Source organism: Labrus bergylta, chromosome 19 (assembly GCF_963930695.1).
Source record: "Labrus bergylta chromosome 19, fLabBer1.1, whole genome shotgun sequence".
NCBI lineage: Eukaryota > Metazoa > Chordata > Actinopteri > Labriformes > Labridae > Labrus > Labrus bergylta.
Genome location: NC_089213.1, coordinates 11,622,906 through 11,650,130, shown reverse-complemented (window position 1 = coordinate 11,650,130; position 27,225 = coordinate 11,622,906). Strand labels below are relative to the sequence as shown.

At 42.1% G+C, this 27,225-nt stretch overlaps 1 protein-coding gene across 2 annotated transcripts; it reads right to left on the bottom strand.

The window, feature by feature from the left end:
* Positions 1-862: 862 nt before the first annotated feature.
* LOC109988997 (carcinoembryonic antigen-related cell adhesion molecule 5) lies at positions 863-26,961 on the bottom strand. 2 transcript variants are annotated; one of them, XM_020640595.3, is made up of 10 exons: positions 26,815-26,961; positions 26,227-26,529; positions 22,596-22,759; positions 22,209-22,335; positions 18,848-19,126; positions 16,429-16,707; positions 15,225-15,479; positions 14,144-14,261; positions 5,723-5,779; positions 863-4,196 (listed from the first exon to the last, which is right to left on the bottom strand). In XM_020640595.3, the coding sequence occupies exons 1-9, from the start codon at positions 26,861-26,863 to the stop codon at positions 5,743-5,745; spliced, it is 1,611 nt and encodes a 536-aa protein (XP_020496251.2). In that variant the 5' UTR covers positions 26,864-26,961; the 3' UTR covers positions 863-4,196; positions 5,723-5,742. The 2 variants fall into 2 exon arrangements, with proteins under 2 accessions (XP_020496251.2, XP_020496252.2); XM_020640596.3 differs by having other exon boundaries at positions 5,723-5,761.
* Positions 26,962-27,225: the final 264 nt, after the last annotated feature.

Genomic DNA, 27,225 nt, shown 5'->3' with positions numbered 1-27,225 from the left:
TTAAAAAGGTTTAAATCTGGACCCTTGCTCCAGAAGTTTGCTTTGGCCAATAACTGGGACACACGCTGGTATGACTGCGGTTTAATGATTCTGGACAAATGCTCCATTTGACATCATTACAGAAAGGATCCAGAGAAAGATTTTCCCTACGTCTGAGCTGGACTTTTCTGAGCTCGATCACGAGATACCAAAGAAGAGGATGAGTGTGCGTGTGTGTGTGTGTGTGTGTGTGTTATCAGTCTGTTTTGAAGGACAGAGATTACTTGTAGGTTAAGATGACCCACAGGAATAAAGCGTACCAACCACACACAGCTTAATCAGCCTCGTGCTTCATCATTTTGAAGATCATCCAAAGTTTCTGACTTTATAGCAACCTTTGTGTATGAATGTATGTGTGTGTGTGTGTTTATGTATGTATGTGTGTGTATGCATGCAAAACTGGTTATGTGTTCACACTTACAGCTCCTCATAAAATATGAGAAGTTTTTCAGGATTTATCTGCAAGTGTGAAAGCCAATGATACGTTTTCATGAGTATGTCCCAAATACATAGCTTAGGTTGGCTTTGTGAGAATCAGTGAGTGTGTGTGTGTGTGTGTGTGTGTGTGTGTGTGTGTGTGTGTGTGTGTGTGTGTGTGATTTACAGCCGGGGGATTTTTCCTGCCACACCCTCGTCTCCTTGATTCACACACACTTAAACACACAGGTAGGCTAATACCGAGTCTGCCAGCATTTTTTAAGAGAACTCTTGCTCCGCTCAGTGATTGGACGGTTTAAAAATACACACACCCTGATTGGTCGTGTCATTGCGGTCAACTAATCACCTGAAGCCTCTTAATTAAAAACACAACAAAGACGACAAATTTAGGAAAATATTTCCACTTTTATAACAGTTAGATCGATTTCACCAATTTCATCAAGGGGACATTTTTATTTTATCTTTTTGAGTTTTTACAGGATCCAGAGACAGTTTCTGTAAACTTTAACAACACATAGGAAACAACAACAAACATTTCTGAACAAATGAATCAGAATATAACAAAATAAACCCACATATTTAGAAAAAAAAAGTCACACAAAATAGTTTACATTGTCTCTGTCTCTTGTTATTTACAATCAGGGCAGGTTGTGTCTTTTTCCAACATATAAACGTGTCTGTTCAAGACAAAGAAAGGTCATATGTACACATTTGTATTCATACATTCTGTACTGTGTGTGATCATAAACTGGAGACGTTAATATGTTGACCAATCAATTTAAAGAGAGTATTTCGGGGGGGGGGGGGGGGACAAACTGCAAAACACACAACGCAGGGGGATTGAGATTATGAACGTGTGATCTGCAGACCTGCTATGATCTTCAGCTCCAATTATTTAAGATTTCTAAACAAAATAAATACTTTTCTCACTGGAGGTCAGTGCATGATGAAGTCTGAGATCACATGGAGTCACAGGGGGGTCGGGGGGATTGGACCTCAAAATACCTCGGTGATCCGACTGAAAGCGGAACTTAAAAAGAATAGAACAAGGGGTTTTCTGTAACTGACATTTTAGTGTATACACTTATGTATTATTAACCTTTAAAAACTGTCATTTTCAATCAAAATGTGGTAAGTCAACAAATGTGTAGCACCGCCCTGAAGCTCACCAAGCATTCCCTCCAAAATTCAAAACTGCCAACACAAACCTTCCCGCCTTTTTTTTCCCGCTTTCATTTCCTTGCTGTTTCACCTTCCCCTTGCTGACTCGTCCCTGCGTGTTGGATCTTGTCCTACAAAACTTTCACCTCTTCCTCTTTGTACTCTGACACACCCCCAGACGTTATAGGATGATTTAAACAAACACTGAGGAGGATCCTGGACCGGAAGGAAGGGCTGTGTGGCCTATATGTCACATGCAGACAGCAGGTCCTAAGTGGTGTTGAAGATCATCATACATCATCTCACCAGACCACAATGACGGTGTCAGCGGTTAAGCTAACGTGCTGCAGCTAAGAGGCTAAATAGCTACCTTGCCTGCTAAGTTACGTTAGCTGTAACTTCTCCAGACTCAGAAAACGTGTGTTCGTGTTCTGATGTTGAAAAAGAAGGAGGCTTAAGCAGCAAGCTTACTTTGAACTTGTAATCCTTATAATCACATTTTCCCCCTCAAACTGTAGCCACAGTTAAATGAATTATGGCTTTCACTAACGACTGGGCTAATTTTGAAGAGCTAAAGTTTTAGATAAGTAAAAAGATTTATCGTGTGATGAATAAAAAAAACAGCAAAAGTACACTGCTCTCAAAAATATTGACCCAGATTTACAAAGCTAGTAAAACATCAACACTGGGTTTAATAGGCCTATTGCTAAGATTTATTTTTTAATCGATATTACAAAAGTTTTTGGTATTAATAAAACATATCCAACATGGTGGTATGCTAAATAATTTTGCCTTCAAGTGGAATTTGTTATCTTGCAGTTTGAACAAGCGGTGACCTGAAGTGCAAAATCCTGCAGCTCATCGAGTGTCTACTAGTGCAGGAAGCACAGGAAGTCACATACACACCCATTAAAAAAAATATTTTTACAGCAGAGATTAACATGTTTACAGCCTGGGGTTCAAAAAACCAAATATCTCTGATTAGCTCATGTCTCGATTGGCACACACTGTACGGGGGGTGAATGTTTTGATGACTCATCCGTTTTGATTTGATGAAGGATAAGAGTTATTCACAAAAAGGCGTGTAGCTGACCTGATTGACAGGCGGGCGCGGTGTAACGGTTTGTCAGGAGGCTTAAAACCCGCCTCAGCTCCAGCTCTCAGCCTGTTGTTAGGTTGACTGAAAGTTAGGGGACTCCAGCGCCCCCTGCAGGAACACTCAGGCTTCGCCCGTTAATATTTACAGATTATCAATTTGAACGAGAATGAAGCTCAAAGGAGAACGCAACATGGACACCAAAGGACTAGCTAGCATCAGGTAACATAATAAAGGGAATGTCAAGGAATAAAAGGATAAAACATAAAATAGTAAAGGCCATTTTCAGTACTGACACTTCCCCAGACTGAGGAATAATTATTTTATGTTCTTAATGCTGACCATCTTTTAAGAAGATCCCCCTTTTAAAATAAAGCCTTTGCTTCTTTTTAAGCTTCGTTAAGTGTCAGAAATAAAACGTTTTATCAATTAAGAATACATTATTAATTACTTTAAGTTATTATTATGAACTCTACTCTTTTCTAAAGTTTTATATTTCTCACAAGGCACTTTCTAGCTTTGGTTCAGCACATATAAAAACAGTTGATTTTAATTTAACTTTACATGAACCTGATGCTTCACAACGGCAGTGAGACAGAAGAGGTCAAATCACAGCTCTAAAACAGTCTTAAATAAATGCCCAACATGTGTTGTTCATGTGTTTGAAGCTCAGCTCACAGTTTGTGTGGGATGAACAGCAGAAAAGCACGCTGAGCAGCTGGACAGGAGGAGGCGGTAACGAGAGTAAAAAAAGCTTGTTGCTAGAATAGAAACAAAATGTCATCTGGTGATATGTTTGTGTGTGCTGAGTAAGACCGTTCAAAGAGAAACTGAGGTATTTTAGATCAAGCTGACCTCCAGTTACACTGTCAGGGGCTGAGAAGCTTCTCAAAACCTTACTTTGAAACCCCCCCCACCACACACCCAGAGCCCTCATCAGCTAAACTCCACCCGCCCGGCACAGACAGTGAGATAAATCAAACCACAAAAACTTTGTAAGATATTTTAACCCAGAGTCCTGAAAGACGATGTGTGTGGCCTCCGTGTGTGTGATCATCCAGGCATCACAGCCATCTAATGTTCCAGTTTGTGTGTGTGTGTGTGTGTGTGTTCCCTACTCGGGTTTCCAGCAGGATAAAGAGAGTCACTCATCAGAACCGTCAGTCCGTCAGCTTTAGCCCAGGAAACGTCTGAGTTTTTCTGCTTTTTTTTTTGGTTTCCTGAAGGAGGAGGCGAGGCGGACAAAAGGTGAAAGATGGCGGGGGGGGGGGTGTTATAACAAGGTGAAGAAGAAGGTGAAGAAGCCTGAGCCGGAGAGAGACGGGGAGATAAAGGGATGATGGGAAATCTTGTGTGGGGCGAGGGCTTCACAGGAAACCAGCTGGACCAGATTGGATGCTCCTCCATCCTCCTGCACAGGTGGATCATGGGAAACAAAACGGCGGGATGTTTGGGCCGGTGTCTGTTGAAGAGAGAAGAACATTTCACCTCTTTTATACGTATAAATTTATCTACATGAAAAACACACTGAGGTCCCATTTACACGACGACCATTTCAGTAACCTTCTGTTGCGTTTTTTTCCAGGGTGCAAACGTTTGAAAACAGCACCGTCTGTGTCGTCCTGTAAACAGGAAATGTTCAGTTCCTCTGAAAACGGAGACTTTTCACATCACGCATGGCACTTCCACACAGCAGCCATGTGCGAGCATCTGGACGACAACAAGAATGACGGACCCCGGAGGTTCTGCTTGTGAAAATGTTGACTGTCATGACTCCAAGTCGACGTTTTCTCTAAATGTTCTCTTTGTAGTTTAGGGTCACTTGGAGTATTAACCACCTCATCGTCCGTCCACATGAACGTCTGTGCCTTTGCAATTTTTCTCCGTTTACACCTCACCGCTCTGTAGAAGGACGAGTATGTGTGCATGCATGTAATCTTTTTCTGACGGATGTTCAGACAATCAGTGAAAATAAAACCATTAAACCCTGAAGGTGTGAGACGTCTGAACATCTCTGCAGCTCCACCGGACATTAAAGTCGTTGTTGAGATTTGATCTGGACCGTATTTATGTCAATAATATTTGGATTAAATGAGTAGCCCTACCATCTTTCTGTTTATTTGACGACGTACGTTGAGCACATAAACCAGAGACGTTCCTTCAGGATTAATGGAGCTAACTTTTACGTCACACGTGTTTGTGTCTTCTCGTGTTTGTCGTCAGTTTGGGGGTCTGGTCTGTGTGTGACAGACATCAAAGAGAAACACATTTGACCTGTTTCCTCCAAAACACGGCAAAGCGCTGCTGCAGGGCTCAGACACACACACACACAAACCCACAGGTGCAAACATCACATAAAGACACAAAGACTCTGTGTTACTCCACCTTAAATCAACCATCTTATCTCAAAGCAACTGCACACCCACTCAAACACACACAAACACACACACACACACACACACACACACACACACACACACACACACACTTAATCTCACATGGGGAGCTATGACCCTGCTACAACACACACACACACACACACTCTCTCTCACTCAAACTCTGAGCTGTGTTTGTTCGCTCAACCAATTGGAGACAGCCTTGGTGGCTACTGTTTCAACACTGAAACATAGACACACACACACAGGCTCACACACAAAGATGCAGCTCCTTCTTTTCCATCACTCTGACTACAGGGAGACACTGAGGAGGATTATCTACGGTGAGCCAAAAGGGACAAACAGCAGGAGATTCTGACCTTGATCGCGTCACCACTCATGCAGTGACGTTGACAGCCTGATAAATATATTATTCTGATCATTATTCACAAGAATTATCCTGCTAAATAAATGTTTGATTTAAAAACGAACATCTGACATATTCATTAACAACACCATCAATGTGCATGCATTCGTGCGTGCGTGCACGTGTGAGTGTGTGTGTGTCTGCATGTGTGTGCGTGTATGTGTGTGCATGTGTTTGTTCACTCACCAGCAGCGTGCAGGACGTCTTTAATACGGAGACTCGACCCTGGAAACAGAAGAAGCGCTGGAATCAGAAAGTTTATGGTTTCAGAAAATACATACTCTGAGAATAAATCAGATTAAACACAAAAAGAGACATCATGAAGTGTTATCTTCAAAGAAGAGCTTTAACCTCACTCAGACCAAAACATCTCAGTGTTTCTTTAAAAGGTATGAAGTCGTTACTACTGACACACTCAGATTGTCTGATCGGAGGAGAAACCACAGAGGAAGTAGGTGAAAGGTCTTGAACATGTTCTCCTTTAACATCAGGAAGCCTTAGGTTTGTGCTGCAGAACAAAATAAATGCCGTCTAAATCCAAATCAAAGCGGTCTATTCTGCAGACAAGAATCTCATGCATCCTCAGTGAGACGCCTGTTTTTATACGAGGGAATAAAATGACTTGAGTGCAAACTTTAGGATGATGTTTAAAAATATAGGATAAGTTTGAGTCTTCATACAGTCGTAACACATTTCGGTTCACGTTTTGGAGGCTTACTTTAAATTCATCTTGCAAAATGCTTCTTCATGCTTTGTCGACGTCTTTAACAGAATGCAGTCTAATCTCTGCAGACTTCTATTCTTTCTGACAGATTAAAGTGTTGATTCAAATGTTTGACCTGCTCGTGAAACGCCTCAGAGGAGCTTTCAGGGAGCCAGGCAGCGACGGCAGAGCAAACAGCTGCAGCCCAAGAACCTCTTTCTGAATCTTATCACAGAAACTCAGATACATTCTTTTTAACCTGCTGATAAGAGCAGCAGAGCAAACATCACGTTCAGATGTTTGAGACGAGAAACCAGGGCAGGGGAAAGAGAAGAGATCAACGGGATGAAGACTCAGTGAAAAGAGGTCAGACTGAGAGAAAAGGTGAAACGTTGAGACTATCAGCCCCACTGGAGAAAAAAAAACATCTTTGATCTGAAAACGTCCCTTTGGCTATTTATCGACTTTACGACCCGAGTTTACGTCAAACAGCGGCAGAGAAGAGACACCTGAGAGGCTCCGTCTGGTCGCTCAGGGCGGAGCCATGTTTGTTTGTTTGCCTGGAGTCAAACATGACGCTGAAAGTGTAAACTTCTTCGTTCATTTAAAAGAAAGAGGAAATTGTTTAGGGTAAACATATAAAGGTCGGGGGGGGGGGGTTTAGAGCTACCAGAGTCGATAAAGAATCAAATTCAAATAAAGAACTTGAGCTTGTATATTTCTGACAACTCAAAGCGCTTTTACACCGCAGGTCACACCTACACATCCACACACTGATGTCAGAGGCTGCTGAGTAAAGAGTCCAGCAGTATTAACTCATCCATTCATACACATTCATACTCCGCCGATGAAGTAGCTGAAAATCCACTATTCACAGCACCCAAACATTTTTAGTCAAGCTCCCCCTTCAGCACCGGGAGAAAAAAAAATCCTAGCGCCATCCCTGTGGCTACAGAAGCTGGGAATCGAACCCCCAACCTTCTGGATAAGAGACGACTGACTCTACCAAAGAGTGGTCCTCAGATTATGGGAAAGTAAATCTGTACCAGATATTAAAACATAGATGGAACTTCTGTTGTGAATAATATCGTATGAAAATATGTAAGCGAGGGTCAAAGATGAAAGTGAGGTCATGATGGGTTCATAGCTGGGTCACTGGTTAAAGTCTCTCCTCTCTTAATGAAGTTTTTACAACACAAACATTTACTTCAAAACAGCTTTAACTTTCACATTTATCTTTGTGGAAATGTCACTTCAAAAGCGTCAACAACCCGACGCACAGGAGGAAATGAGAGGAAATAAGTGACGGATGATCCGAGGTGACGGAGGAAAAGGAGACGTGGACGGACACTCAGAACAGGTCGATAAATCAAACGAGAGAATCAAAAGAACAAAAGTGGGTTGAGAGAGAGAACGACAGAGAGGAAGAGGACACAAACGTGAGCGGCAGAAGACGAGTGCAGACATGACAGGGGCATTCCTGAAATTCTCTCCGTAAGTGCGGCCTCGCCCCGACCAGGAGCTCAAACCTCACGCTAAGAAACCGTGGCTTCATTCCCAAGAACAGGACAAAGGCTGAGACATAGCAGGTAGATGAGATGCTCATGCTACAGACGTTTATCTTGAAAGGTCATGTTTACTCGTTCATCCCGATGTGATTTAGTTTCCTTCCTTCAGAGAAAATCGGGCGATTCAGCTCTCAACATCTCAAAACTCTGACCTGGAACACAATCATGTTGGCCTACTGCCTTATTTTTTATTTATTTATGTTGGGTGGAATATTAGCGGGCAGCCTCACACTTACACCACATGTTTAAATAATTAAAAAAACACGTTCACCGAGTTTAAAATCAACTAATCAAGCAGCAGCAAAGGTTTCATCGGTTGATGTTTTTGCACTTCTGTAGATAAAATCAGTTCATGTTTCTCTGAAGCTGATAAAGTTTTGCTGGAGAAGTCGAGCCTGCAAAAAACAAATCCTAAAATACAAAAAACCCCAACGTGTAATTATGAACGAGGGGTGTGACGTGAGCGGGTTTTCCCAGTTGGCAGCTTGTTTGTGATCGCAGCGTCAAGAGGAGATAGAGGACGGGTTTCTTTATTCAAGGATGAAGGCGAGGTTTTCATTTTCATTTTCTCCGACTTCTAATCTTTTTGAGAACATTTGCTGTTAGACTTATATTTCTACTTTTAAAAGATCTGAATATAAATACATAAATCGATGTGACAGCCCTGTCCTGATGCTGACACACATGCTGCACTCACATGTTCCCTGTAATTATAATGAAGTGAATGTGTTTTAATTACTAAACGTGCACAGAATGAACTCATTAAGTGGATTACAGGCTGAAGGCAGACGTGTTTTTATCTCTTTCCTGTTTCCAGATCAAATCTGAAGTTTGCATGTTCATGTATGAACACAGACCCTCGGAGTCAGGTGACCTCCGAGGAGGAGACAGACTCAGCGGTGGAGCTGCAGGGTCGCTGGTTCAACTGGTTTCCCCACTCACAGTTACCTTCTTTAAAAAAAAAAAGGAAATCGAAGGTGTTGTGCAAAACGTTACTAATAAGAGAATCAGGATGAGAGTTTCTCTATTTTATAACACAAGCTGAGCACATAACCAAACAGAGGACACATCTTTTGGTTTATAACTATGTGCATGCAGCTCTGTATTTATATTTAGTTCCTGTTCTGCACTCTGATCGCTTTACTCTCAGTATTCGTCTTCTTGCTTACAGCTGTGTTTACATCTGTCTCCAGCTGTTCGTCCGATCACTGTCCACTTACGTCTTTAGTCGACTTTATCGATTTTCTATTTAACTTCATATTTTTTAGTCTACCTTATGCTGTCTTTGCTGTTTCCTTTAGTTATTTATGTCCCTTTGAATCGCCTCCATGGGACAAATCAAGTATTTTTAATTTAAAGCATAATAAATAAAAAAATTATAGTTATGAGTCTTAACATCTTAAATTCATAATACATACAATACATGCATTTTTATATCCTCATTAAACTACAAAGAAAACGTTTTTTTTCTGATGTGTAAATCATGAAAAATGATAATGAACGTTGGACCTCAAAGATCAATTTCCAAAGCCAAGGTTGAAACTTCAAGTTCAGAGTTCAGGGCCTCAGAGAGTCTGAGGAGGACGCAGGAGGACTCCAGAGACACGGAGTGACTTCTGCACCTCTGTACAATGAGACTATGTACTCAGATCACATTACAACACCTGATCTGCACTCGCTGAAACACGCCATGAGGCACGATGAAAGCCACAGCTTCATATTTTGTTCCTGATGTTAAACAATACTTCCAGAAAAACTCAGAATGATCCCTTTAATCTTTCTGATTCTGATTCTGAACTTTCAAAATAGAACTATATAGTTACACTGATATCACAGTCATTTAACTTATGGAGCCTCTTAATGTTTGTCCTCAATTAAGTTCCATAAAATCAGATCAAAACACTGTCTCCTCTCCCATTAAGAAGCCGGAGGAGGCAGGCCTTCCTGCCTGTGATTGACAGCTGAGAACGAAGGAATGCAGCCAGACTGTTTTCAAAACACCGAAACCCACACAGACGAACTTAATCCTAGTCTGTGTGTGTGTGTGTGTGTGTGTGTGTAGCCTTTGAAACTAAACAACCAGCAGAACTGAGAACCTAAAGATGCAAACTACGTCCTCACATTTTGCTCGATCTTTGACACGGTCTGTATAAAAAAAAGAGGACACTGCGTCTTGGATTCAAAACTGAAGCCAAACTCTTAAACCGACATTTCTCTAATGTCCAGCGACTCAACTGGCATTGGTCCTACTTCTCAGTTGATTTATTCCTTCCTTAACATTTTCTTATGATTTTATTAGTGGTGGTGGTGACGTTTATTCCCTGGGATCACTGCACGACCATAGACTGTCTGCACGCCACCTCTACCATCTCCGTGCTCTAATGAACCTGCTGCATTATGTTTCCTGTTCTCCAGTATGTTCTCCTCCACTCTTTAGTTCAGATTGTGATTCTGTTCAACTACACGTAGCACTGATAGAAAGACACATATTCTCATTATAGCGTCGTATAGAGGACTCTGTTGCTTCGTCCGCTATTTCTGCATCGTTCTTTTTCCATCACATCTTACCTCAGGAGACCCGACCCCCCTCCAGTTGGACAGGGACACTATCCCGCTGTGAGGTGCATGTGTGAAAACTTCTTTAGTATATTCTGACCCTTAGCTCCTCTGTAGGCGCTGTTTGTCCAAAAATGGTCACCTCCGACTTAAAATAAAGCGATTTCTAGGCTAAAATACCAAAAACAATCACTTAGTTGTTGTTGTTTTTCTGCACATGTCCTGATGGATTTTGCAGAACATTTTAATTTTAGACAGTAAAGTAAATTTAGTTGGTTTTGCTTTTTTTTTTGGAAGATTTTGTAATAAATTTGGCTCCTGACTGTGATGCTTGATCTATTTAATGCTTTCAAGTCATGCATGGCAGCGTATTTTTCTCAGACACAGATCAACGGGTGGTTAAGTCCGTTCGATAAATACTCCTCTAAACTTCCTGTGAACACCTGCACGAGCGGCTCAGTCTGCTGATACCTGTGTTATAAAGTTCATACTGCTGTGAGATTATCAGAGAAAGACATCTTTATTTTGATTTGTGAATGCATGTGTGTTCCTCTCCCATGCCCCATTCAACAGGTGTGTGTTTGTGTGTGTTATTCTACCCCGCAGAGAACCGGTTTCTGTTTAACACCTTCAGGATGAGCACATTGTTGTGCAGTGAGCTAATTTTTCTGTGTTTTTTTTTTCAGCTCAAACCTGCAGCTCCTCCTTCCTCTTTACAGCTTCAGTGTTATGAAACTGAAGACCTGCATGGATTTAGTTTTTCACTCAGATGAAAATAAAATAAAAACTACAACTACATTCACCGTTTTTTTTTTTCAAGCAGAAACATGAATTTGCTGGTTCCAGCCTTATAGAAAAGGTCATTTTACGTTTTTCCTCGTCAGTTATTAAAGTTTGGACTGTTGGTAGGACATAAAAAGCCACTTTTGGCTCCTCAGAAAAGACAATATTCTACCTGTTTTTGTAATTTTATAGACTAGAACATTTAGCAGTTAATCTATTAAAACTTAAGACGAGGAGACTTAAAGTTTAGATAAAAGTGTGACCTTCCTCAAAAACTGGATAAATAAGGTTTAATAATCAGGCTGTGATGATGAAGACATTGGAGCCTAAATTACTGCTCAAGGTTTTAAAATTAAGAGAGAAAATGTGGGCCAAAGTGGTCGTCCAATCGACGCTGTCTGAACTCTGTTGGACAAGAAATCTAACTCCTAAAAACTACACAGAGATCTACACCTGTTCATCAGAACTGCTGCTACAGCGTCTCCACTTCCTAACATCTGTCTGTCAGCAGCTGAAGTCGTCCTTCAGCTTTGTCTGAGCTTACGACACTTTAAACGGCTCCTTGTCTCCACGCGTCTCTGAAGTCTGACAGGCTGCGTGTGTGTCTGAAGGTTATCACAGAAAAACAGTTTCATATCTTGTTGTCATTAAAGTCCTGTCTTCAAGGTCGGTCCCTCGTTTTAACCGACTTCAAGCTGCAAAAAGAAACGCTCTGTTGTGATGACTCTCTCGGTTAGATCAGATTGAAGCATCAGATTGAAGCTGTTCTCACATCTGCACTCCTGAAAACATCGAGATAACTTCAGGAGGACTGCTCCGGATATTCTCCTGACTTGGCTGTTCACACATGCACCTCAGTAAATGGGTGGAGGAAGCAGCAGAGTCCTCTATACGACGCTATACTGAGAATATTTGTCTTTATATCAATGGTACGTGTAGTTGAACAGAATCACAACATGAACTAAAGAGTGGAGAAGAACATAATGGAGGAACAGGAAACACAATGAACATGTCTTCTAAGAATCCCAAACTGTTGCCTCAGGTCAAAGTCTGGATCATTCAGCCCCACCTCCACCAACAACACCAACATGGAGGCCCGCCGCAGAACAAAGGTGTCCTGTAGTCAGTGTTGACACCTTCTACAGGGACGATGACGGTGATGTAGATGAAATGACAGAGGACGGATGCTTCAATCATCCTGAAGCCCCGGGGCCAAGAGAGCTGCTAAACAACTCCTCCACCTGACCGCTGATGACCTCTGAGGCATCACGTGACCGTCAGGCCCAGACAGTGCTCAGCCTCAACGACGACGAGAGTTCGTTCTAGAAGAATCTGAGAGGAGGGGGCGGGGTTTAAGATGTACGGTGTCCTGCATGTTTTCAACCTTTGTTCAAGTTCAAAAACATAAAAGGCTGAGGGAAATATCTCCTGTTGTCTCTGATAAAGTTAAACCAAATGCAAAAGTGATTTTTGCATATTTTCTTCTGGGGAAACACACTCAGCAAGTGTTCAACATCACCCTAAGCACCATTCGTATCCATAGCAAAAAACATCAGCACTCGGGATGAAGTTTTGAACTTTTAAGAATGAAGATGAACAGAAGCTGAGAAACTAACGCTTTACAGCCCGAGGCTTTCATCAACGTTTCCACAAGACAACAACGAAGAAGAAGAAGAAGAAGAAGAAGAAGAGGTCAAAACCAAGTCTAAATCTGCTTTAAATTCAAAACTTCTTTTTAAAACTTCTGCTTCCACAACTGAGCGTGTCAGGGCGGCAAAATCAAATTTTCAGAACGTGGAGCCGCGTTTGTTCTTCGTTTCAGGATGGCTGCATTCCTGTTGGGCGTCTCCACCCGATGTTGAAATCTGACAGGATGCGGCGCAGGATTGCATCACTGCAGTGTTTTGGGATAACCGTGGCGTTCAGGTGTTTAAAGACAACCCACGCTGCTACATGATGTAACTGTAGCTGATGCTTTAGGACATGTCAGGGTAATTCTCCGTCGATGTTAGTCCTTGTTTTAACGGAGAACAGGTTCTACAAAGGTCAAAACATGCAGGGTTGTTCCAGGGTTTTCAATGGCTGTAAAAAGTCTCCAGTCTCGTGTCGAGGGGGTCGAGGCTCTTTCCTTTTTTTGTGACTCAAATCAAACTGCAGTCTGAGCGACATGACGCTCTGGAAGACATCAAATCTCTTCCCAAGCTTCATGTAGTTGATGGAGCAGCTTTAACGGTTAATAGTGAGCTTTGGACATCGTTCAACACTGACAACAAGTCTCTTAGGTGCAGAGAAAAATAAAAAAAATACTGATGATATTTGCATATCTTCATTTCGACCACATCTGACGATCACAGGATTTAAATATACGTTGTTGTGCTAGAGGGACCTGTTCGGATAGTTTCTGTTTACAGTCTTTGAACTCTAAAGAAAGTCCTTAAAAAATGTATACCATAAGGCCTTAAAAAACAACGCAGGTAACCAAAAACAAAACGCTTTGGCACTGTTGGGAAAAGTGTTGAAGGGCGTGGCAGTGAGTGTGCCAGTGTTCGTTTGTATGTGTGTGAATAACTGTGTGTGTGTGTGTGTGTGTTCATTTGTCTGACATGTTGCAAGACGTCAGGGCGTGAGAGGAATGAGGAGAATTTCCAGGAAGGTCATGAAGTGACTGACTGACGCAGAGAAAGAGGGTCAGCACACACACACACACACACAGACACACAGACACACAGACACACACACACACACACACACACAGACACACAGACACACACACACACACACACACACACACACACACACACACAGACACAGACACAGACACACACACACACACACACACACACACACACACACACACACACACACACACACACACACACACACACACACACACACACACACACACACACACACACACACACACACACACACACACACACACACACACACACACACACTGCACGGCCACATCAAGACTTTGAATATTAGAGTACTTACGGTACTTTCTGTCTGCAGTACATGATAAGACCGATGGCGGCGGCAAGAGCGACGAGGACGGCAATGACGATTCCAGCGATGGCTCCGTCTGAGAGACCGTCATCCAACGCTCCCTCCTCTGAAAAAACAACAACACTAACATGAGCGGAAAATATCTCCTACTAAGAGGTCATGCTTTCATGTAAAATAACTTTAAACTTGAAATCATGTTTTGTTTGGATGTCTTGCAATGGATGGGGACAAATCTAAACTTGTAAAGTGTTTCTTGCAGAACTATTTCATGATTCTCTGCGTGTTGCTCCTAGCTGTGGTGGAGACCCACATTGTGTGTCAGACAGAAACCGAAGACAGGAAGTGAGTCGCTCTGGTTTAGGTGGCATGTTAGTGAGTCGCTACATGTGGAAGTGAAACTGAACTTACCAACATGAACGACCACGCTGCCCGCAGTTAACACGTTATCACACAACTTCACATATGTGATGTAAGAATGAATTTCACTTGACAATGTCAACTACAATGTTGTCATGGCAACAGGGAGCATTGTACTACTAAACACAACATCTGTTGCAACAAATCAAATCTGAGCAAGTGTATTTATCCAAAATCTAGTCAGAAATACCTAAATACATTTACTGTTAACCACATTCACCTGACTAGTCCAGATAAACATCTTATTTCAAGATGTAAAAGACGAAAAATAAAGCCTGCATTGCTTGGAATGAGTAAAAACATCTTCCAAAGGGGGCAGGCAGATGTTACTTGTCAAGTGTCTTGAGATGAGATTTAAATTAGTAACGCAGTGTACCATGCATGCAATACAAGAGGAAACTTTTCAGGCTGAAAAATCAACAAAATGTAATTCTCTAACTGTCCACTAGAGGCTGTCTCCAATAGTGAGTCAATCGCCATAGAGCATGCTGTCTAACTTTACAGCAGATATATACATGTTTATGAGTTTTGGTCACTAGAGCTCAGGTCTGTTGATGATCATCATCCGGCTGTTGTTCTGTTAATACATTTTGTCTGCATCATTTGGCTGTTAATCTTAAATACAGGTTCCTGTTTCCGACGTAACTCTCACCTTTGACGGACAGAATGTGGTTGGCCTTCATGGTCTTGCCTGTAACAGCGTTGGTTGCCTCACATGTGTATGTTCCAGTGCTTTTGTAGACGGCCTTCTCGATGTCAAACTGGGCCGTCTTAGCTGAGGTCATTGTGCCGTTAAACTTCCAGGTGAAGTTGGCGGCGGGGACGGAGGCAGCTGAGCATATTAGCTTCACAGGGTCGTTCACCTCGACCGCATTAACACCTGTCACCGTCACCGGTTCAGGACCGTCTGGAGACCAAACAGAAGGAAAACAGGGTTTATTATAAATAGCAGTTTTACCTTCTTGTAAGGTTCACTTTTGTGTTGGTTTACAGTTTGTTAGTTTGTAGCGGGTCGTAGCGGTAGATGTAGATTTGAGGTATTTTTTTGCAATTTAGACTGTGCGAGAAGAGAAACGTATCCTTAGTTCCTATTACTTTAGTCAAACACGTAGTTAGTAATGTTTCTATTTGTACCCATGGATGTACAGTCAGATACCACGGCTTCAATACTGACTACATTCAACCTTGGCCTTGTTGTTGAAAAGGTTTAATCCGGATAAAAAGGATGAAACCGGAAGTAAATGTTATCGTCTCCATTACCTTTTCACAAAATCTTTATATCTGCTTGGATCAGGATAATCCACTTTTTTTTTTTTTTAAATCAAAGTTATCTCAATCCTACTGACATGTTTAAAAACAAACTGGAGGTTTTATCAGGATAAAAAAACAGGATTGGAATACCTGAATTTATCTGATGAAGTAATCCTTCTTTTCTTTTAAACAACCTGTTTTCAAGATTTAATCTGATCATTTGCTTTCATCCTGTTGGCCCTGATAAGTTATGGAGCTTTATTTGCATGTTAATATGTCCTCAGAGGGTCAAGCTGCATCTTGAAGTCTCAGTTTAAACCTTGAGTACTGCATGTGTGTTTATAACAAATGGACAGTAAGCCAGAGGATGTTATAACCCGAATTGTGAACTCGTTTTTACTACATATTTTCTGTAAACATCGTTTTCTAACATGCATAGATATACTTCAGTTTAATTAGAATTTAAAGGCTTTTTATGAAAGTGCAGTAAGGGTCTAGTTGTAAAGGGGCAACAAAACAAAGTGATCTAAAACCATAAACCCTGACGACACTGCTGCATCAACTCAAGCCACATGTTTTAGTCTCTTAGCAGAAGAGGCACTCACAGTTGACGACCATCTTGTGGGAGGCGACTTCTTTGCTGACCGGGTTGCTGATCGTACACATGATCTCTCCGTTGTCCTCTTTCTGCAGAGGCTTGATCATCACCGAGGTCATGTCGCCGGAGAACACCACGCGGGAGCTGGCGGTCAGCGGTTTGCCGTCTTTGGTCCAGGTCAGGCTCTTATCGCTGCCTGACTTCGCCTGGCAGCTGATGTTGGCAGTGCTGTTGCCGGCGATGAGGGTTCCAGATGGACCGCTGATTTTAACACCCACGATGGGCTCTGAGAACATTAAAGAGAGAGAGGGGGGGGATGTCACATTTTAACGTCCTTTAATCCCACTGTAGGATACTTTAGTAAGTTCACCTCACACTCTGCTGCAGTGATGTAAACACCTTAAAATAAGATTATATTTAAATAAAATCACAGAATCAGCAGCTATCATTTGATGTGTATTCCACTACAGTAGAGACTCAGCAGGCTACAACGAGAGAGAGAATATCGTCACGTCAGAGGTCAGAAGAAAATCAAGTGACGTGCATTTGTAGATCAAATGGCCTCGTACTTAAGAGAGGAGCTCTCTATGTTAGTCATACGGCTCTTTGAGCTGGGACAGGAAATGAGACAGGAAATACATCAAATCATAACTGGACACATTCAAGCTTTGCTCTACTGTTTGAATCCACCGAACACCTTCAGCCATTGAAATATTAAACACCCGTGTCACTTCCTGTCTCATGCAGACTCCTCCTCCTGCTCTGTGTGATCGCCCAGGAAGAAAACAGAAACGCTGCAGGGCAAAATGTAAAACCATCCTCCGACCAAGCCTGTTTCACACACACACACACACACACACACACACACACACACACACACACACACACACACACACACACACACACACACACACACACACACACACACACACACACACACACACACACACACACACACACACACACACACACACACACACACACACACACACACCTGTGCACACACACACAAACACACACCTGCACAGTAATGCAGCCAACTGCCGCCAACTGAAAAACACCCTCCTCCAAAAACAAGAGGTGAATTCCTGGTCGGTAATTACAGACAGCACAGGTTCCTTGTGTTATTCTCGACGTTTCGACACCTCGCGGGTAAAAACCGTGAAGAATCTGCTGAGGGTCACTACAGCCTGTTTGTGCTGAAGAGTCACGAGCGGCTTGTCTGACTAATGCGGGTCTTTAGTGGTTTGACGCATAGCAGGGAAAAGGTTACAGTCTGCTGCGCTTCATCTTCCAGTCCATCGAGTTTCACTAAACTTCTTTTTAAACAATCACAATATTTGTACCCATCAAGCTGAGCTGCTGAATTTATTTGTTTTGAGCCTTTTTGCTTTCATTAGATGGGACAGCTGAAGAGGGACGGGAGGGAGGAGAGAGTGGGGGCGACATGCATCAAAGGGTCAAGGCCGGATTCGAACCCAGGGCCGCTGCGATAGATGGTAAACTGACTTGAGCTTGTGTCGCGCTTTTCTAGTCTTCTGGCTACTCACACCTGCACATTCACACACTGATGGCAGAGGCTGCTATGAAAAGGGATTGAACCCCCGACCTTCCTGTTGAGAGACGACAGACTCTACCAACTGAGCCACAGACTCCATGCATGCAACACAACCACTAGGCCTTAGGCGCCACGAGCTGTTGAAATGTAATGTTTCATAAAATACTAAGTGTGGTAAAAACCCAAGAACATGGAAATAAACATTTGAGGGAATACTCAACTTTTAAATCAATGCGGTGCCTATAAAGAAATAACTGAGGGATTCATTTCAGATGAATTGAATTGCATTTCCAGTTCTGGAGAAACAGAGAGCACAGCTGAGGCTGGCAGGTTTTATGGGACTCATCCATGAAAAAAGACTCACAGAGTAGGCTCTTAACCTCCACAGCATATCCATCAAATAAACATCGAGGACAGCGTTCAGAAATGTAGCTAAATGGGTCCTTAGAGTGTCATATTTTGAAAACGTGAAACAAGCAAACAAAATGACTCGACTGGATCCAGAACGGGAGACAAACAGACCGTCAGGAAAAACAAGGACGACAAATGGAACTCATACGAGAACATATTTCAGCTTCTGCCGAGGAAAAGAGTTGAAATCTTTCCAAATGTTACGCATCAAACTCATCCTAATAATAATCAGAGGGGCTCTGTTCAAACGCTCCAAAACAACGTTCACACAGCAGCTGAAAGAGCTGAAAGGAAACAGGTTTTCTGCCAGGTACATTTACAAAAACAAAAAACTATGAACATGAAAGCAGACTAAAGATGGAGAATGATATTAAAAAGACGCACTCTTAAAGAATACAGCCACCAGACTCCACCTGGCTGTGGCGTGTTTTTCGTGGAGCTCGATCAGGTAACTCACCCATCACAGTGAAGGACACTGGAGAAGAAGGGAGGGAGCGTCCTGTTTCAGAGTTTTGGGCTGTGCACGTGTACTCCCCAGCTTTCTTTCCTAATCCAAGTTTTTCTATCGTTGCCAGTGTCAGGACGGGCCCTTTGTTCTCAATCATCTTCTTGCCATGGTACCAGGTTAAGGTGGCGGGCGGGCTGGAGACGGCTGCACAGGACAGGTTGAGGTTGGAGCCGGTCAAGACGTATTTGGGAACCAGCGGAGGAGTGATGGTGACTGTATCTGGTCCGTCTGTGGAGAGGAAACAAAAGAAAAAAGACTGTTTATCGAGGTCATTACCTTCAAATATCATCGTAAGAAGTCCACACGTTCATAGATGAGAAGTTGCTGTTTTTTCTGGCTTTAAATGAGAAAGTGTTCGAGTTCCTTTGGCCCTGATTCAAGTTCTTTAAAGACTTTGTAAACCTGGGTCTGCCTATTAACATCTGGATTATAAATTAACCAAAAGACACATGAAGTGTTGGAAAAGCCCCAGTAGATTGCTTCAGACAGAAACATGATGTTTACATAAATGTCGTTATTGGCCGTTGTTCCTGTGTTCACTAAAAGTTGTTTGAGGCCCAGAATGGCATTCTAAGTGTCTGACAACATTACAGAGAGGATCCCTACAGATACAGCTTTTTAGTTCCTTTAGCCACCAGACTCGCTGGTTTACTGCTGCCTCCATCTGTTTGTTTGTTGTTGTTGTTGTTTTGTTTCACTCTATTTTTGTGCTTGAGCCGAAACAACAAACTGTTTAAAAACACCAAACTCACACAAAGCTGGTGTCCTTAAATGTTTTTGAGGGCGACATATTATTAAAAATCCACTTTCACAGTGTTGTTGAACATTTATTTGTGTAACCTGAGTGTCTACAGATCCACAAAATGTGAAATAAACCCATCCAGTCCTTTGTTTGTGGTCTGCATAAGTTTTACGACACAGAGAAAAATGCTCCTTTTCAAATGTGCTCTCCTTGTGATGTCACAGTGGGATTCTGGTTAAAAAAAATCCCCTCCTCTCCCGTGGTTTCTCCACCCATGGACTCCACCCCCAGCCTAGATCAAAACTTTTGAGCAGGTCCGCCATTTTTATTCCTGCTACAGAGGAGTGATGTCTACAGGGAAAACTCAGTGGGGGCTCATTGCATTTAAAGAGACACACACACCAAAACGGAGCGTTCTGAGAGAGCTGGTTTATACAGGGTCACAAACCTCCTCTGGTGCTTGATTCATGTGATATTTTCTCCCTTGGGAAAGAGGTTCTTAATCTCAACGGGACCGACCTGGTTACATAAAGGTTTAAAAAAAACATTATATTTAAAAAAGAGGTTTCACTTTTAACTGCCTCAGAAGCATCTTTGGATAACGAGCTAACAAAGTGTTCCCGTCAGATCTATCACAGCAATTACTGGCCTGCTTTTTTCGTGATTTGAAAATATATTTTTTCCAATCGCTGAAGACGTTTAAAAGAAGCGAAATGTGGTTTCAAAAAGAAACCAGTCCTCAAAAGTTTTGATTTAGGCTGGGGGTGGAGTCCATGGGTGGAGAAACCAGGGGAGAGGAGGGGATTTTTTTTTAACCAGAATCCCACTGTGACATCACAAGGAGAGCACATTTGAAAAGGAGCATTTTTCTCTGTGTCGTAAAACTTATGCAGACCACAAACAAAGGACTGGATGGGTTTATTTCACATTTTGTGGATCTGTAGACACTCAGGTTACAAGACTGTGGTTCATTAAGACTGCATATACATGTTTCTGTTGTTTCCAAACATGAGTGAAGTTTTCACGGACTCCAACATGAATCCAGGCCAGATAAGCAGAAGCTGTGAGCTCTGCTTTAATTAATAACAGGGTTAACCAGCGGTCGGTGCGGTCTTCCTGCCTTTCAGGTTAGTCATGGGGAAGGAGTGGAAGTGCGGGCCGCTGTGTACACACTGGGCTCTAAGTGCAAACACACACCATGATCTGAAATGCACGAGTCACACGGCAGCAAGACGACTCTCATTTACGCTCATGTGTTTTAAGGAACCTCACCGCTCAATCCTTCAAGAATCATATTAAAACAGGAGGTTTAAAAAGTGTCAGACATTTTCACAGCGTCAGTCTACACAGAGCTGGATCGAGTGATACTGTCACAGTCAGAGAAGCGGCAGTGAAACTGTGTGTGTCGGGGTGTGAGGAGTGACACACACTGACTCACGTCTGGACTTTGTTGTCCAACAGGCGTGGAGCTCCAAGAAACACACATTTTCAAACAATACCAGTTAAACCTTTAAGTAAAGAAATGAGCAAACTAACGGCTGTGGTAACAATGGACTGCTCAGTAAAATCACCTGGATGATTTATCTGAATGTTGTAACTACAAATATAAATTGTGCAACAGCAACAGGTGCAGATTTGATCTTTTTTTGCATATTGTGAAGTCAATTCTTGGAGCATCTTCAAGTGCGTCATATCCCTCGAATCTGAGCAACCATGAGCTGACATAATTTCATGAAAAGAAATTATGTCAGCTAATGAAGAGAAACGCTCTTACAAAATATCAAACGGCATGCACATCCGAAAAGTTGAGTGCTAGGTGCCGGACAAAAAACGTATCCAAAGACAGAGAAAGACGAAGTCAGCACACCAGAATTATCACCGCATGAAACGTTTCAGGCCCTCGCCCTTCATCAGACATGAAGAGAAACTTCAACAATGGTCATTTGTTCAGACATTCATAATTAGAAATGTATTCAAAGACACAAAGCATATTGATCTGCAAAAACTCTGTATATTTTCAGTTTTTGAGATGCAAAGGCAGAATTGTCCTCTGCAATAAAGAAATCTTCGCATACATCAGAAATGTTGTTATCTGTAAAAACTCAGAGGTTATGTAAGATTTAAGAAACGCTGTTGCTTCTTTGGTTTTTATATTTTTTTAAAGCTCCTGTGAGGAAGAAGAAGGCAACACGATAAACAAAGGGCAACAATGGACGACGTCCAGCAGAGGCTTGCAACTCCGAGGTCGTCCATGGGGCGGTGCTACACGCTGACATTAGTTGCAAAAAAACAAAAACACGGGAAGTGACCATTCTTTTCGACCAATCAGGGGACTGCAGTGTGTCTAGCTCCAGCCTTTAGGGTCAGATCAGTAGGCTTTAAGGGTAGCAAAGCAGTCGGACGGTACAGATCGGTTATTTTGGTACCATTCCAAACTTTTGACTTTAGAAAGACCAATAAATGTGTATCATACTGAACTGAACCGGACCGCTTGGTGGTAACGGGGATAAACTATTTTTTATGTTTATGTCGGCTCATGTGTGGGAGGAGTGTGGGTGCAGTACTCACAGTAGACAGTGAGGTTGAAGGGGGCACTCTTCTCGATCTCCAGTTTGTTGCCGGCTGTGCAGAAGATGGGACCAACGAGGTCTGACCTGAGAACACCTACGATGGTGAGCTTAGTGGACAGCTCCTCCTAAGAGCAGAGAAAGGACTGATATTGAATCCAACTGAATGTTGCATTTTACATCAAGCACTAATAAATAAGTTCATGCAAATGGAAAATGAATGAATGTATTAAAATCTATATTATGAGTCTTCATTGGATCAAAGCAGAAATTCAATTGAAAAATTAACAAAGACACATAAACTGATAAATGATCAAAACAAAAACAACTGTCAACTGTGGTGATTGAGGTTTTGTAAATACAATTTGGAAAACGTGCAATTACTGACATCTTTTATTGTAATCCGTTTGCCGTCGGCCACGATTTTCGCCGTGCCGTTGAGCCACGTGAACTTGACGAAGGAGCCTTTAGCCGAGCAGGTCAAAACCACAGTGCTGTTGTGCTCTACGGCCTTGGGTACGTCAGACTTGATGACCACAGTGGTCACGGGCTCTGCAGGTGGAGACGAGGAAGGTTAGCTTCAGAGACAAAAGAAATTAAAAGAATGGAAAAGATGCCGACAAGACTTCCCCAAAAACAAACTGAGATCACAGCATAAATGTGTATAAATATGTTGAGCTACACAACAAAGCTTTTAACCTTTATATCGGACCTTGATGAAAGTTGATGCCGAGATAACAGGCCAGTAAGAGAGTTAACCATCAGCATCATATGAATGTTTTTAAATGGTTATAAAAGATTAATATGACATGTTGTCATGCTTTTTAAGCTCGTTTTTTAATTTTGGAATATGTTATATACGTCTTCAGTGAGACAAGAAGATTTAAAGGTCACATATTAAAGAAAGTCCTCTTCATCATGTTTCTCTAACTCTAATATGTGTCCCTAGTCCGCCTACAAACCCCCTAATAAAGAGAAAAGTCCATCCTCTCCGTCTTCTGCCTGCTCCACTTTTCAGAAAATGTGTGCTCAAACAGGCCGTTTGGAGATTTTCCATTCATGACATCACAAAGGGCAGTAACCCCTTAAAAAGTAAAGGTACAGACACAGAAACAGCCTGTTCTGAGCAGGGCTGAAATGGAGGGGTTTATAGGCATGATCCAATACAGGATCAGAACAAGAAACTTCATAGACATGTTTTGAGAAGCTCTAAGACTTATTTAAACTTCTTAAAAATGTGATCTTTAATTTACTTTAATAATTTTGGAGAGTTTTCAGGCTCATTAAAGTAATCCCAAGAGGTGCTTTGTGAAATCTTAGCCAATAAGTAGTTAATAGATCTATTATCAAACACGAGGGAAGAGAATTTTATAACCTGCTCTCCTGGGGCCGGTTTTCTCTCACTCTAAATTTGACTTCTTAACGGAGTGAATGAAGGCAGCAGTGAGGATCGGAGCAACTAGACCTGCTAGACTCGTTTTTAATAATCCTGGAGCTCCATTTCTGAATGTGACTGCTTTTTATCCCTGATTAGGCAACTGTATAGGTGTGTGGGAACAATGTGAAGGAGTGGAAACCAGTTCTGACAGCACGGCTCACCCATTAACTTTAGGCAGAAGTCATGTTTCTGTGTCTGGCATGCTCAGATTGATTATTTTAAATGTGTGACGACAAGCTGCCAAAATCCATCAGCAAAAACAGTCATTTTAGTCAGGGGAGTTGCTGGTCTACGGCTGCCTCGATCAGTGAGTTTGTTGGTGTAATTGTCTGACTCTGGTGTTTTAAATGGTTAGTCTAGATACAGCACAAAACTCTGTTACACAAACCAACAAACAGCAGAAGGATGAGACAGCAGTGGACCAGCCACTCCTGTGTTCTGCAAGGTAAAATTAATGTTTTTTTCAACGTAGTCTGGTTAAGTGACTCGTTCTACTTCAAGGATCATCAGGGCGGCTGTTGGCTCAGTTGGTAGAGTCGTCGCCTCTCAACCGGAAGGTCGAGGGTTCTTTCCCCAGCTGGGCAACATGTCCTTGGGCAAGACACTTAACCCCGAATTGCTCCTTCTGCTTCGGTGGTGGTGTATGAATGGGATTAGCTGCTGGATGGATGATACTACGCAGCGATCACTATCAGTGTGTGAATGGGTGGGTGTGACATGCATTGTAAAAAGCACTTTGAGTAGTCGGAAGACTAGAAAAGCGCTCAAGTCCATTTACCATTACTCGTCAATAAAAAGGTCCATCTCTGCAACTTTTTTTGGGTCATTTCGATCCCCCCCCCAAAAAAGGCAAAAACATGTCTCAGATTTAAAACTACAAGAATCCCCCTTGAGGTTCGAGGACAAGACAAAACAAATAAAAACATGGACACACTGCCTTCTTTGTTTTATTTGTTAAACGTCGAGCCCTGCATGTGAAGAAGTGAGTGTAACTGTCTGAGTGAGAGTCAAACCGTCTGCTGACTCTCTTGCAAACCATCACACAATAAATAGAGACTCAAACTGACTTCTTGCAGTGGATGTAAGTTCGTAAGGAAACTCTGAGTGCAGCACCAGGACTGATCTGTATACAGTGCAGAGATCTGTATAAGAAGAGCTGCGAAGGTCTGCCAATAAATAAATGAAACATGATATAAAACTTTGGATAACGGATCCATCATTAAATTTGTTCAATAACAAAAAAATGACAAGCCCTTAGCTGCTGGATTTGTAGCCTGACTCGATCACTGATTATCTTTGAGTTTTTACAGCCATAAATGAGAAGTTATTATTATTTTGGGATATGTTTCCGTTAGAAAACATCTTGTAGTGGAGCTTGGGCCAAATATTCGGAACATACGGTCCAATATTCCCATTAGCATCCCAATATTCCCATAGCATCCCAATATTCCCATAGCATCCCATTAATCCAGCCATCCAGATATACCTAATAATTCACTTTTTTTTAGTCTACATCTGTACATTTTGTAATTACTGTACATAGCACAGACTCTTGCACTTTCTGCTTATTTGCACTTCTGGTGAGATGCCAAACCTCATTTCGTTCCTCTATACTTGTATATGTGTAATGACAATAAAGTTGAATCTCATCTCATCTCATATTCAGATGAAAAAACTCCAAAACCATGCAAGAGGTTGAGTCATCAGCCTCTGAATATTCCCCGTCTGTTGAAACAATGAGGTGAAAAGGTTTAAAGAGAGCATATCGATACCTTGACCTAAAAAAAACAAACACGCCTGCAGACACCAGGAAGTGAAGAGCCACACCCTTAAGAAACTCTGAGGAACCTTTTCTACCTGTTGAATAACTGTCACACCTCCTCAGCAGGAGAGAGCCATAATGATAGGCTTTATACATTTGATAAATTACCATCCTGCGCCATGATTTTTACAAGATCAGCTCAGGGATGTCATCGGTCAGATGAAGAAACACATCGTTATCATGTAGAGAAGTGCTTTTATGTTAAGCAAATGCTTAAGCTGTAGGGGGGGGAGGCGTTCCCTCCATGAAGTGGGGCCTAATAATATATAGTTCTCAAGCAGTGCCCGCGCTCTGCGGTTGCTAAGCAACGCCTATAGTGGTGGCGTAGGGATACCAGCCACTCACCCGTAACAGGTGTGGCTCGGCCTCCGACGCGCACCTAACTGCTTCTGAAACTCCACCATGTTTAGTAAAGATGTGTCTGAGCCTTTTTGAAACGTTGCATTTAAAAGCGGATCTCAAAGTCATGGTGAGCTTAAAAAAAATCTTTTAAAAAGTGAATCTTTAAAAAGTGCTCGTGTTTGTTAGGCTTTAAAACACTTTTTAAGTTTGCAAAGAAGAAGGAGGCTATCTGCAGTGAAAAGTAGTTCTAACAATCTCACCTTGTTTGAAAGAAGTGGGAGACCGAACAACCTGGTTTGTGACACACTGTTGAATTCGGCCCAACTGCAGCCCCATACATTGATTATTTGATTTTAAAAATAGAAGAACATTTTAAAGACCCCCTTGAGGGGAGCTAGAAGAGGTAGAAAAACTCACCCAGGACTCGGAGCGTGATCTTGTCGGTTTCCGTCGTAGTCGATAGTATGGTGATGGTGTAATCACCGCTGTCCTGCGACTTGACGGATGACAGGGTCAGGTAACCATTGGTCCGGTTAATCGACACCCTTCCCTTGTACGACTCGCTCACTGTCATCGATGTCGGATACAAGGTGAGGATGTTGTTTCCTTCGAAATTCCATACTATCGCATTAAAGCTCGGATTATAGACCAGCGGTTTTAGAGTCACATTTTTCCCCAAAACGGCATCCACCGGCGGTGTCGTCTTTGTCGCACGGCATCCTGCGGGGAAGAAACACGGATGAGAAACGATCAAGTGCTAAAACACAAAGCCTTCAAAGACAGGAACAAGTTCAACTTCTTCCACCACAATCCTACTTTCTTTGGATGAGTTTTTCTATAGTGTAGAACAAGAATTAAAACAAGTTTCACCGCAAACAAAAAAAAAAAAAAAAACGATGAAAACGCTGCAAGGATTTCAAATAGCCTATATTGAGTAAATAATATGATTGTAGTTCAATCTAAAAAGTACTGTGATACACACTGGGAGCATTAATTTCATCTTACCGATAAAAGAGAGCAGAAAGAGAAGCGATTTATAGGCGAACAGATCCATCCCGGACGGTTCAAGTCTTTCCAACAGAGACAGAGAGACGAAAATGCGGCAGGAGTACCTGCTGCTTTTAGAGGGACACACCCAGATAAGGTGAGGACACAGAGAGAGAGAGAGAGAGAGAGAGAGAGAGAGGGGGGGAGGGAGAGAGAGAGAGGGAGAGAGAGAGAGATTGTAGGATGACAACTTAGTGCGTTTTTTTTTCATTCTCAATGAATCATTTGTTTTTTCATCTGTTTTTTAAACGTATTTTCACTTTATTCGCTGAATACACTCTACAAGTGAATCCAACGACACACTCCATTAAAAAAAAACAATTCCTAATTTAATTAAAACACACAAAGTAGCCTATGTAGGATAATCCT